The sequence below is a fragment of the Vigna unguiculata genome, chromosome 10, assembly GCF_037176805.1.
Source record: "Vigna unguiculata cultivar grain cowpea cultivar isolate G323 ecotype 2 chromosome 10, ASM3717680v1, whole genome shotgun sequence".
NCBI lineage: Eukaryota > Viridiplantae > Streptophyta > Magnoliopsida > Fabales > Fabaceae > Vigna > Vigna unguiculata.
The window spans coordinates 3,956,121-3,968,569 of NC_140801.1; the positions used below are offsets into that span (position 1 = coordinate 3,956,121).

Genomic DNA, 12,449 nt, shown 5'->3' on the forward strand with positions numbered 1-12,449 from the left:
TATTCGGACTCAAAGGAGATACACAATTGTGGAATCGTAATATAAACCGTAAGATTCTACAAGATATATAAAATTCACATATATGCATATAGCATAACATAATAAGAAAAAAAACCCATGTAACACAAGTGTTTAATTAAACTTAAATTTATAATCATAGATGAATAAGTATCTGAAAGTAAATGACTAAGCCCCTGTACAAAACTCAGAAGTCATAGATGACAAACAAAGAAACTTAAAATAGTGTAAGACTAGATCACTAAAATAGATCAACCCAAATAAAATCATAATCACGCAAGAGATCCTGATTTTGTCCATATAAAGAGAACCAATGAACCTCACAAACAGAGCAGAAAAAGCAGAGGAACCAAATTACTTGGAAGATGATCCTACTACTTCCCATTCAGAAGAATGAGAGGCTATACAAGTAGTCTTCAATATAGCTGCAGAAGCCGATACATCTACTGAGGTGTGCACACGCCTTTTGTTTTCTTAATCTTCATCAAATCTTCATTTGTGGTGCAATGGAAATAGCCATGTTATTAATCACACAGAATGGCTTGTTGAGTGTACAGGTGCCAGATTACTTATGTTGCAGAATCACACTCGACATTTTTCATGATCCCGTAATCACTCCAAGTGGTCTTACATATGAGAGAGCAGTGATTCTTGAGCATCTTCAGAAGGTAACCTGATTTTCTTGTTTCTTCTTATTGAATGTTTTCCATTTCAATGAACCCCATGTGCAATCCTTCAACATTCTTATACGAGTTCAAATACAGGTGTGATCGTTATAATTCTCAATATATATGGACGGCCAACTTACAATACTTGCAGTAACAAGAAAACTAATTGAGATTCTCCTAAACCAATTGATTGTTATTATTCTCGTAAAGTTTCGGAACATTTATTTTGACTAAAAAACATTATTCAACAACTAAAAAAGAAAAATATAAAGTAAATAAAGATGACACGTGAAGTATGAAACAAAATGTTTACCAATAATCCTTCAAATAAATCTAGGGATTTATATCTGATGCTTTTTGAACTTACAATTGAAAAGGGCGCTTGTTTCAGTGTTCTATTTTTCTCAGCAATTATAGTTACAAAGGATTCCACCTGCACTATATCTTATTCAATGGGTCAAGCTTCAAACAACCAGAGAGAATGAGAGTTTTTAAAGATCTCAACTTATATATCTCTCTTGGAAGATAGCTTAGGCCTATGCAGTCCTTCAAATTTATCACTACTATTTTAGAGAGATATCCAATGGATGGGTGTACCTTACACAAACATGCGCAATCTTTTAGAATGAGCTGTTCAAGACTTGGAAGTCCTGAAAAGTCGGGTGTTTCTCTCAAGAACTTGGAGTGACTAAGATTAAGGAATTTTAATCGCTGTAACACCTACAAACATAGTTTTTCGACAATAGATTAGGAAAGAATATAAAAAAGAAAATCTGAAGGTTATAACATATGAGTTTTAAAAGAAAAGGACATGTAATGAATACCAGGGGTTGTTCCCAGAGGAGTTGGAGATGACTATGTTTGAAATCAATTGCAATTACATTTTCCAAATGAAAGTTGTTTGGAATGTATTTATAAGGAAACCCTCGCCAACAAATCCATCTCAGTTGTTTAGAAATGTGCCCATAATCTCCACTAAGTTGTACATGATCAAGTTGTAGCAGTCTTAGTCTCTTCATTTCCTTGAAAGCATGAGCTTCCAAGCAATCTTTACTGCTGGAATGCAGTTTCAGTGATAATCCCTCGACAGCTTTTGTTCCCTGTGATGAATATGGCAAAGATAAACAATTTAGAAATCCCTAAATAATTGTTGATTATTGATACTTAATGTTGAGTCTAACAAGTTAACAACACATGCATTACACTAAAAAAGAAAACACTTTCAAAAGAAGTTTCAAAATCATATAAATAATGTTCTTACAGTATTCTCTTTCAGTACTTCCTGTACGTCTTCCTGAAACCATAATCGACTCCTTTTCCCCGGTTCCTTTGGGCATTCTTGACAAATAATTTCTCTTCCCATGTCTCGTAACAAAGGATGCATTTCAAGTTTGTTGCTCCTTTCAACTTTTATGAGGCCACGTTCGATCAGAATTGTTATTCCAATGTCAGCACGTAGTCCACAGCCATTTAATATATCTATGACATAGTTTCTTTGTTTGCCAATAAAGAAACAACATACATCAAGAAATATATCCTTTTCCGTATCATTTAAACCGTCAAAACTTATTTTTAATACTGATTGAACTTGATTCGTGGGAAATTGTTTTAGTTTCGACAATAGACTTTTCCACACTTCTATTGTCCTATCAAATAAATGGGAACCAAGGGACTGAAGAGCTAGTGGTAGTCCTCTACAATAATCAACTATGCATCTTGCAAGGTCATTCCATTCTTTTCTTGGTTTTGCTTCTCTAAAAGCATGCCAACTTAAAAGCTCAAGGGAATTATTGCTTCTCTACAATAATTAACTCTGAGTAGGTTCAGCAAACGAACATCTCTAGTTGTAATGATTATCACAGTTCCTTGACCGAACCATTCACGACACCCGCACAGGTTTTCTAATTGGCCAAACTCATTCACATCATCAAGCACAATGAACAACTTTTTCCGAGAAAGTCTATTCTCGATCAATGTTCTTCCCATCCCAACGCTTTCCACATCCAACTTGGATTTTAGGACATCAGAAAGAAGATTTTCTTGCAAATCAACGTACCTTTCATTTTCTGAATCCCAAGCTTCACTAATATTCTCAATAAAACTCTTACCAATGAATTGATGATAAGTTCGATTGTAGATGGCTTTGACTAAGGTTGTTTTACCCGATCCTCCCATTCCCCATATTCCTATCACACACACTTTGGTGGATTGATTTTCAATACATTTAATCACGTCTCCACGGGAGACTCTAATCCAACAGGATATTGGGTAACAAACAAGTCTTTATAGTCCAGTAATGTCGTAACGCGGCTAACAATTCGCTCTACAAGTTTAGCATCATGCCTTCAAGATGAATGATGATGTGTTACCAAAATTAAATTACAACCTTAACATATGCTTCTGTCTCTCTCAAAAAAAAAAAAAAAAGTGGAATGATTCATTTGTTTACCTGAAATCTCTGACATCCCAACCAGTGATACCTGCAGTTGTGGTGAGCGCACGGGTCCAGCTGGACAGTGCATGTTCCACCTGTTCTCCTGAGTAGCTTTTGTGTGCAGTTTCTTCCAACGCTTTTCCAAAATCATCCTTCTGATCACGTACATCCAATGGGTCAATCTCGTAAAATACGGGCAGAACTATTTGGCCAAATGTTTCGTGGCATTCGATGATTTTTTCAAGCTCAAGAAGACAACAAGCAGATTCAGTGTATGATTTGGAGAAAACGATTATTGTAATCTTAGTGCCTCCTATTGCGCGCATCTGCTCTTCCAGCTTCACTCCCTCGAGCAGATTCTCCTGGCTAATAAAAGTTTTGACTTGAGCTTGTAAAAGGGCAGAATGGAGATGAGAAACAAACTTTCTACCGATGTCTTCTCCCCCAAAGTTGATGAACACATCGTGTTTGAACACCGGTTCTGATTTTAAGAAGGATGATGGTGATGAAGAAGAAGAAGCAGCAGCAGCGGCAGCGAACCCCATCGAGGAATTGAAGTGAACTCTTCAAAGGTAAAGCAATAATGTTAAAGATTAGATTAAAATACTTTCATTTTCTGCGACATTCGCGTTAAATTTTTAGAAAGACACTAAGAACTGCAATTATTCACTTCCGATTTCGAGAAAATTTTCAAATTACTTTTTTTATTAAAATATTTACGTTGTTCAATTAAAGAAAGATTAAAATATTCTTTCGTCCATGTTTTTGTTAAAAAATCTCAAATAGGTCATAAGATCTTTTTTAGTCTTAATTAGGTCCATATAATATGTAACAATTAGGCCTATTTCGTTAGTATGGTGTTAACGGTGTTAAGGATATGTCACGTGTCAGCTTCTCATTTTTTTGAATTTCTTTTTGAATTTTTTTTTGAATTTTTTTTAATTTTTTTAATTTTTTTTGTAAATTATTCATGCCACGTGTCACATCAATATTGTGCCACGTGTCAAGTCAGTAAGGTAACACGTGTCAAGTCATGGTTTGAATCTCAATTTGATCCATATATTTGTTATTTTAATTATATTTCAGTCTATTTTTTTTTAATTTTTAATTTCATCTTCTCCAAATTAAGATCAAATTTAACTTTTATATAAATTTTATAATGATATTTTTATTAAACATTTTAATAATATTAAGTTTATTTTATATTTTGTTTTAAAATTTTAAAATATTTATTTTAACTTGTTACAAAATTCTTTTAAATAATTTAAATACAAATCTTGGAGTTGGTTTAAAATTAACAATTTTATAAATTTAAATATAAAATTTTAAAATAATTTTGTAAAATATTAAAATAAATATATTTAAAAAAATTTTAAAAAATGGATTGAAATATAATAAAAATAATAAATATATTTTGAAATGTAATTCAAAAATTTTAAAATTTTTTTTTTAAAATTTGTCGTTGTTCACATTATTTCATATCTTTATTGATCTTTAAACAAGGAATATGGGAAATCCTAGGCCAGTTTCATCCCGCATTCCTTTCATAGTTCTCTTGTAATATAGGATATTCACTTATGCTAATTACGGAAAGAGAAAGAGGGATCAATTCCTCTTGTGGCAACAACTTAAGGTTCAAACAGTTTGCAATCTCTAGATTTTCAAGAGAGAAGAGATGTTTAAGTCCCACACCATTCAAGAAAGAAATGTCTCTTATGCACAGTGACACAAGAGAAGTTGGATGCAATTGTTTTCCCAATTTAAGGGTTTTTTTTTTTTGTTTTGTTATTTAGTTTTTGAAAACAATTTTTGTAATCAATTTTGAAGAACAGTTTCTGAGAATAATCTGAAAAAAAATTGTATGGTAATTCTAATTTCCAGACGGAGAATAAGCTGTCAAAATACTTTGCGAAAGGTCAATATCAACCGTCCTAGGCGGCAGCAGTTGTGACATCTCATCCAACTCATTTGGACAGTTTCCCATTCAAAGAATGCTACAGCAGGAAGTTAAATAAGTCAAGAAGAAGTTTAAAGAGGAGTTGAGTTAGTTACCAAGGAGCATATGTAATTAGAAATACATTGTACAAGGTTGTTTTCAGAATTTGTCTATTAGAAGTCTTAGCTGGTTCTTTTCTATAAATAGGCTGAAATAGATAGACAAAAACATCACATACACGCACACACACACATACAATAAGTGATCATTTTACCTTTAACTCATGCATTTTAGCACTTGTCTTGATTGATCGTATTGCGTATGCTAATATTTTACTCCCTTTTACCTAGAATTCATTGAAAACATTTGGATATAAATATGTGTGGTGAATTACTGAATGCATTTCTGGATGAATTTCTGCAGATTTAGAAGAACCAGAGTCTTGCAGCTTGAGCCCTAGAATCACAGCTCGAGCATTGAAAGGAAGTTTCAAGAAGATTCAAATTTTGTTTACGCAGCTAAAGCAGAGAACATGGTGCCTTAGCAATGCGAAGGAGACTTCACCATGAAGTAATCTGAAGCACCCAATTCTAGAGCTCAATCATGGAGGAAACCCACCATTGAAGGAAAGCTTCTGAGTTGAACATTACAAAAATGGTTTAAGCTATGAAAAAACCTCCGTGGAAGGAAAGCTCACAAGATAATTCACCATGTTTGGAGTTGCAACCAAAGACCCAAAACTCTATAAATTAAGGGCTAGGACCCCTGTTTTGATATCCATAATTCCATATCTAGGTTCTTAGTCTCTTTTTAGAGTCTCTCTCACTTCACTTGTAATATCTCTTAGATTAGAGATGAAGAATGGGTAACAGCTCCTAGGTTTAATTGTTAGAATCATCATGAGTTGCTAAACTTGTAAGTGATGAGATTGGATGTATCTCTTTGCACTTATGTACTAGTAATATTTTATTGTTTTATTTAAGTGTTCTTTCATGTCTTAGTGATTCAATTCACATTTCACGTGTGATGGAATGATCAATCATCCATTATATAACTCGAGTTATGTGAAAGCTAATTTGTCTCACAAATTCAATTGAATCATCTAATGTTGTTAGGTGGCAGACATGCATTTATATGCTATAGCTCGTTAAACAGTCTTGATCTTAAAGCAAAAGTCTTTTCATTTCACTAGAACGTGGAGAATTCACCCTGCACTAAAATGCTATTAGGTCTTAGGCTGAACAAATGGGTCTAGGAATACACTAGTGTACTTCTAGGAACAATGAATGAGCCTTGTTAATCCAATAAAATAGTAACCGTGTATAGGAACAAAGTAGTGAAGTCTAATCCAAAAACGTTTTATGTCATTGAGTCATTCGGTTTTAACTCTGAATTTTGAATCATCATCATTTTACAACCAAACTTTATTTCTCGAATCCAAATTAGAAAGTCTAATCCAAACACGTTTATCTTTTATAAAAATTACAATTCTTGTTCTCAGTTTTCTTCATTTTACAGATTCAAGTTCTTAGTTTTACTTTAATACCCATTTTTCTAGATTTTCGGTTTAACACAAATTTTATGTTTCTTAGTCGTTGTTCTTTCTTTGATTTGTTGTTTTCTAGTTTTGCATACATTGTTGCCTCTTATGTTTCTTATCATTTTACAATTTTCCTTTATAAGTTCTTGAAATTTAAAGATGCAAAAATGTTATCAAACCCATTTTTAGTTTTGCTGTCAAAACTTGGTTTTTATGAGGCTTGATTCAGAGTCTCCAGTTCTATTCTTTTTTCTTTATTTGACTTCTGGATTCAAGATCAATATCAAAGGAGTTCAATGTCACCAACAGTCCAATGATTCCCACTGAATTTATTGGTATCAAAATCTGAAAACTAATAATCAAGAATGAAGTTCTTGGTTTTGCCTTCAGAACCCATTTTCTCTATCTCATATCCCATGTTATGCTTTTGAGTTTTCATTCCTGTTTTCACTAATTCTTACTGTTTCTGTTATACTTTCATGATTTTTGACATGTTCCGATCTTTAGAAAGCAAATTCCTCATTTTCTTGAAAGTTAGGTATTGTAATTACTTTTCCTGCCTTCTGTTCTTGATTCAATTTTTCCTTCGATTTTGTATTTCTGTGATTCCAGTATTGATTTCAGCATCTCAGCATGTTTGTTTAGTGTTTTGAATTATATTGGTATTGAGAATTACCTCTATCCATGCATTTTACAGGTGTTGACCCTTGCGTAGAAATTAGGTTTTATAAGCTTTGCTAGAATTAGGCATTTCTTATTTTCTGTGTATTTTGATAAATTCTCTATTTTAGGAGTGCATTAGCATCATATTAGACTTGTCCAAATGATAAAATCATGCATTCATGCATGGCATTGCACCCTGACGCAAAATTTGCACAAAACTAGTTAGGCCAATTTGCTGTCAAAATTGGTCTAGTTTTTTTTTTGCTGTCTAATCTGGTTCGGCAAGTGATTTTGAGATTTTGAATTTTTCAGTTTGGTTTAATCATTCATTCTGCATAGTTATACATGTAGAAACTTGTTTAGGTCATTTGCACTGCATAAAACATAGTATAGTTCATTGAAGCATCTTGTCATACACTTGGTTAAGCATCTTGTCATACACTTGGTGAAACTAGGTTTTCATTTAGGCATAAGTTTAGGTAAATTTAGGACCTAGAATACATTCCATTCATGTTTCTTTAAAGTTCTGCATTTTCATTTATCATATTACTTCATTCCCACATCATTTACATAGAGATTTGAGGATTTTATCTCTTTAAAATCTGTCACATGAACTACTGCAATGGTATTCTTCTGCTTCAGTGATTTTAGTCTATTTTGTTGATATAATTGCATGATTTTAGAGTAGGTTTTACATTCTTTTTAATTCCCCACTGTTTGTTTAGTTTTTAGGGTGATAATATAACACAAATCAGAGCCTAGAACTAGCATGTATCAAAGCCTATCACATATCAGAATCTGGAACTAATGATTTTGGTAGAATGGAGTGTGCATGTATATTAATGTATGCGCATGTGTGTCTGTCATTTGGATTAACTTCAGAAGTCATAGATGACAAACAAAGAAACTTAAAATAGTGTAAAACTAGACCACTAAAATAGATCATCCCAATAAAATCATAATCGGGTAAAAGATCCTCATTTTGTTCATATAAAGAGAACCAATGAACCTCACGAACAGAGCAGAAAAAGCAGAGGAACCAAACATAGAGCCGGAGATAAAAGTACGACAAAAGGACAGCTTTTTCAAATTACTTTTGTTTTCAATATAGCTGCAGAAGCCGATACACCTACTGAGGTGTGTACTTGCCTTTTGTTTTCTTAATCTTCATCAAATCTTCATTTGTGGTGCAATGGAAATAGCCATGTTATTAATCACACAAAATGGCTTGTTGAGTGTACAGGTGCCAGATTACTTATGTTGCAGAATCACACTCGACATTTTTCATGATCCCGTAATCACTCCAAGTGGGCTTACATATGAGAGAGCAGTGATTCTTGAGCACCTTCAGAAGGTAACCTGATTTTCTTGTTTCTCTTATTGAATGTTTTCCATTTCAATCAACCCCATGTGCAATCGTTCAACTTTCTTAAACAGGTGTGTAAACACAAAAGGCATGTACACACCTCAAGGATATAATTATTTTTGACACCCAATAAATTTTTTAACAAACTTTACATTCATTAATAATATGATTTTTATACTGGTTCATCCTAATTTGAATAACGTCTAGTTCTTATGATACCAATTGTTGTTTTACAGAATTATGTTAGGTAGCAAAACGAAACAGAGGAAATAAAATTATGAGAAGGAATATACGAGTTGAAATAAAAGTAATCGTTATTATTCTCAATGTATATGGACGGCCAATTAATTATAAAGTTATAATACTTGCAGTTAAAAAAAAAAATTTAGAGATTCCCAAATTGATTGTTATATTCTCCTTATGTTTAGGAATACATATTTTGACTAAAAAACCAAATTCAACCACAAACACAGAAAAAGATAAAGTAAATAAAGACGCTACGTGTAGTCTAACAACAAATATTTACCAAGAATCCTTCAAATTCACGTTGTGACTTATATATGATATTGTTTTAGCTTACAATTGATCAAAGGGCGCTTGTTTCACAGTTGTGTTTTCAGTAATTATAGTTACGAAGGATTTCACCCATGCTTTATCTATTGGGCCAAACTTCAAACAACCAGAGAGAACGAGAGTTTTTAAAGATCTCAACCTATATACCTCTCTTGGAAGATAGCATAGACTTGTACAGTCCTTCAAATTTATCAGTAGTAGATTCCTGAGACGTCCAATGGATTCGTGTACCTCACGCAAACTTGGACAATCTTTTAGAATGAGTTGTTCAAGACTTGGTAGTCCTGAAAAGTCAGGTGTTTCTATCAGGTACTTGGAGTGACTAAGATTAAGGAATTTTAACCGTTCTAAAACCTGCAAGCATAGTTTTTCAGCCAAAGATTAGGGAAGAAAAAAAACAATAGTTATAAACAGAACCAATTATACTATTTTTATTGTAATGAATACCAGGTGTTGTTTCGAGAGGAGTTGGAGATGGCTATGTTTGAAATCAATTGCAATTACATTTTCCAAATGAAAGCTGTTTGGAATGTATTTATAAGGAAACCCTCGCCAACAAATCCATCTCAGTTCTTTAGAAATGTGCCCATAATCTCCACTAAGTCGTACATGATCAAGTTGTAGCAGTCTTAGTCTCTTCATTTTCTTGAAAGCAAGAGCTTCCAAGGAATCTCTATTGCTGGAATGCAGTTTCAGGGACAATCCCTCTATAGCTTCTGTCCCCTGTGACGGAATATAGCAAAGATAAACAATTGAGAAACCCCTAAATAGTTGTTGATTATTGCTGTTTAATGTTGAGTCTAACAAGTTAATAACACATGCATTACACTAAAAAAGAAACCAGTTTCAGAATCATATATATAAATAATGTTCTTACACTATTCTCTTCCAGTACATCTTGTACATCTTCCTGAAACCATAATCGACTCCTTTTCCCCGGTTCCTTTGGGTGTAATTCACGAATAAATTCTCTTCCCATGTCTCGTAACAAAGGGTGCATTTCAAGTTTGTTGTTCCTTTCAACTTTTATGAGGCCACGTTCTATGAGAACTGTTATTCCAATATCAGCACATAGTCCACAGCCATTTAATATCTCTGTGACATACTCTCTTTGTTTGCCAATAAAGAAACAACATACATCAAGAAATATATCCTTTTCCATATCACGTAAAGCGTCAAAACTTATTTTTAATACCTTTTGAACTTGATACGTTGGAATGCTATTTAGGTTCGAAAATACCCTTTCCCACGCTTCTTTTGTGATATCACATAAATAGGAACCAAGGAACTGAAGAGCTAGTGGTAGTCCTCCACAATAATCAACTATGTCTCTTGCATGTTCATTCCATTCTTTTATTGGTTTTGCTTCTCTAAAAGCATGCCAACTTAAAAGCTCAAGGGAATCATTTTTGTTCAAAAGATGCATTTTGTAAACATAATTAACTTTGAGTAGGTTCAGCAAATGAACATCTCTAGTTGTAATGATTATCACAGTTCCTTGACCGAACCATTCACGACTCCGGCATAGGTTTTCTAATTGGACAAAGTCATTCACATCATCAAGCACAATCAGCAACTTTCTGCGAGAAAGTTCATCGTGGATCATAGCTCTTCCCATCCCAACGCTTTTCACCTCCAACTTGGATTTTAGGACATCAGAAAGAAGATTTGCTTGCAAATCAACATATCTATCATATTCTGAAGCCCAAGCTTCACGAATATTCTCAATAAAACTCTTACCAATGAATTGATGATAAATTCGATTGTAGATGGCTTTGGCTATGGTTGTTTTACCTGATCCTCCCATTCCCCATATTCCTATCACACACACTTTGGTGGATTGATTTTCAATACATTTAATCACGTCTTCCACTGGAGACTCTAATCCAACAGGATATTGGGTAGTAAACAAGTCTTTATAGTCCAGTAATGACTCAACAAGACTAACAATTCGCTCTACAAGTTCAGCATCATGCCTTCAAGATGAATGATAATGTGTTACCAAAATTAAATCACAACCTTAACATATGCTTCATTCACTCTCAAACGAAAGAAAGTAGGAAGGATTCATTTGTTTACCTGAAATCTCTGACATCCCAACCAGTGACACCTGTAGCTGTGGTGAGTGCACGGCTCCACTTGGACAACGCATATTCCAGTAGGTCTTCTGCATAGCTTTTGTGTGCAGCTTCTTCCAAGGCTTTTCCAAAATCATTCTTCTGATGTTGTACATCCAATGGGTCAATCTCGTAATATACGGGCACAACCATTTGGCCAAACGTTTGGTGGCATTCAATGATTTTTTCAAGCTCATGAAGACAACAGGTACATTCAGCATATGATTTGGAGAAAACCATTATTGCAATCTTAGTGCCTCCTATTGCTCGCAGGTGCTCTTCTTGCTCCATTCCTTCTTGCAGATTCTCCTGGCTAATAAAAGTTTTGACTTGAGCTTGTAAAAGGGCAGAATGGAGATGAGAAACGAACCTTCTACCGATGTCTTCTCCCCCAAAGTTGATGAACACATCATTTATGAATACCGGTTCTGATTTTAAGAAGGATGAAGATGAAGATGAAGATGAAGAAGAACTAGAAGATGCGAACTCCATCAAAGGAATTGAAGTCAACTCTTCAAAGGTAAAGCAATAATGTTAAATATATAATATAGTCTCGAACTGCGTTATGACTAACCTTTTTTATATTTTCCCTCTTGAACCCACTCTCAGTATGCATACTTCATTTTCTGCGACCTTGGCGTTAAACTTTTAGAAATTGCTGCAATTATTCACTTTCGATTTCAAAGAACTCTTCTTTATTAAAATTTTTACCGTGTTCAATTAAGTTTTTTAATAAATTATGATATTCTATCAAAATTATTAAAAAGATTTAGAAAAGGAAAAACCTAAATAGTATTTAATTAAGATTTTAAAGAAAAACATTAGATCTTGCGTGGAATTCATAGTTTTTCGCTTTCTTTATTATTTCATTCTAACACAAAATTTTAATGGAAGGTTTACCTCAGGTTTGTTAGGTACTTTATATAATTTTTGTTAGGTACTACACTAAAAGCCATTTTAAATCAATGAATTGAATTCTCCATTTTTAAGCATTGTTAATTTCAATGACTATTTAAAAGCACAATGCAAAGAAACTGAAATCTATTGTGAAAGAATGAATGTATAAACCAAGCAGCAGTACTACACATTATTGAGAAACAGGAGCAGTCTGAACATTAACTTACACTAGTTTCA

The 12,449-nt window shown here is 33.5% G+C and overlaps 1 protein-coding gene, 2 long non-coding RNA genes and 1 pseudogene across 4 annotated transcripts; 2 read left to right on the plus strand and 2 right to left on the minus strand.

The window, feature by feature from the left end:
- Positions 1-120: 120 nt before the first annotated feature.
- On the minus strand, positions 121-3,729 carry LOC114167162 (TMV resistance protein N-like; annotated as a pseudogene). The gene is made up of 4 exons (XR_014984941.1): positions 3,136-3,729; positions 1,948-3,029; positions 1,511-1,786; positions 121-1,406 (listed from the first exon to the last, which is right to left on the minus strand). The product of XR_014984941.1 is annotated as a TMV resistance protein N-like (transcript).
- A 1,525-nt stretch (positions 3,730-5,254) lies between these two features.
- LOC114165719 (uncharacterized) lies at positions 5,255-6,038 on the plus strand. Its single transcript, XR_003599766.2, has 2 exons — positions 5,255-5,375; positions 5,480-6,038. It is a non-coding gene; the product is annotated as an uncharacterized LOC114165719 (long non-coding RNA).
- A 236-nt stretch (positions 6,039-6,274) lies between these two features.
- Positions 6,275-11,947, plus strand: LOC146882021 (uncharacterized). The gene is made up of 3 exons (XR_014984943.1): positions 6,275-8,396; positions 8,503-8,613; positions 11,303-11,947. It is a non-coding gene; the product is annotated as an uncharacterized LOC146882021 (long non-coding RNA).
- LOC114165946 (disease resistance protein RUN1-like) lies at positions 9,135-11,807 on the minus strand. Its single transcript, XM_028050589.2, has 4 exons — positions 11,278-11,807; positions 10,076-11,174; positions 9,646-9,921; positions 9,135-9,552 (listed from the first exon to the last, which is right to left on the minus strand). Exons 1-4 carry the CDS (start codon positions 11,805-11,807, stop codon positions 9,202-9,204), a joined length of 2,256 nt encoding a protein of 751 aa, XP_027906390.1. The 3' UTR covers positions 9,135-9,201.
- Positions 11,948-12,449: the final 502 nt, after the last annotated feature.

Excerpts from the sequence above, each read along its gene's own strand:
- LOC114165946 (XM_028050589.2), bottom strand. The coding sequence starts at position 11,807 with ATGGAGTTCGCATCTTCTAGTTCTTCTTCATCTTCATCTTCATCTTCA. Across the intron at positions 11,175-11,277 it reads TGGGATGTCAGAGATTTCAG|GCATGATGCTGAACTTGTAG; the intron begins GTAAACAAATGA and ends TTCATCTTGAAG. Across the intron at positions 9,922-10,075 it reads ATGTACTGGAAGAGAATAGT|GGGACAGAAGCTATAGAGGG; the intron begins GTAAGAACATTA and ends ATTCCGTCACAG.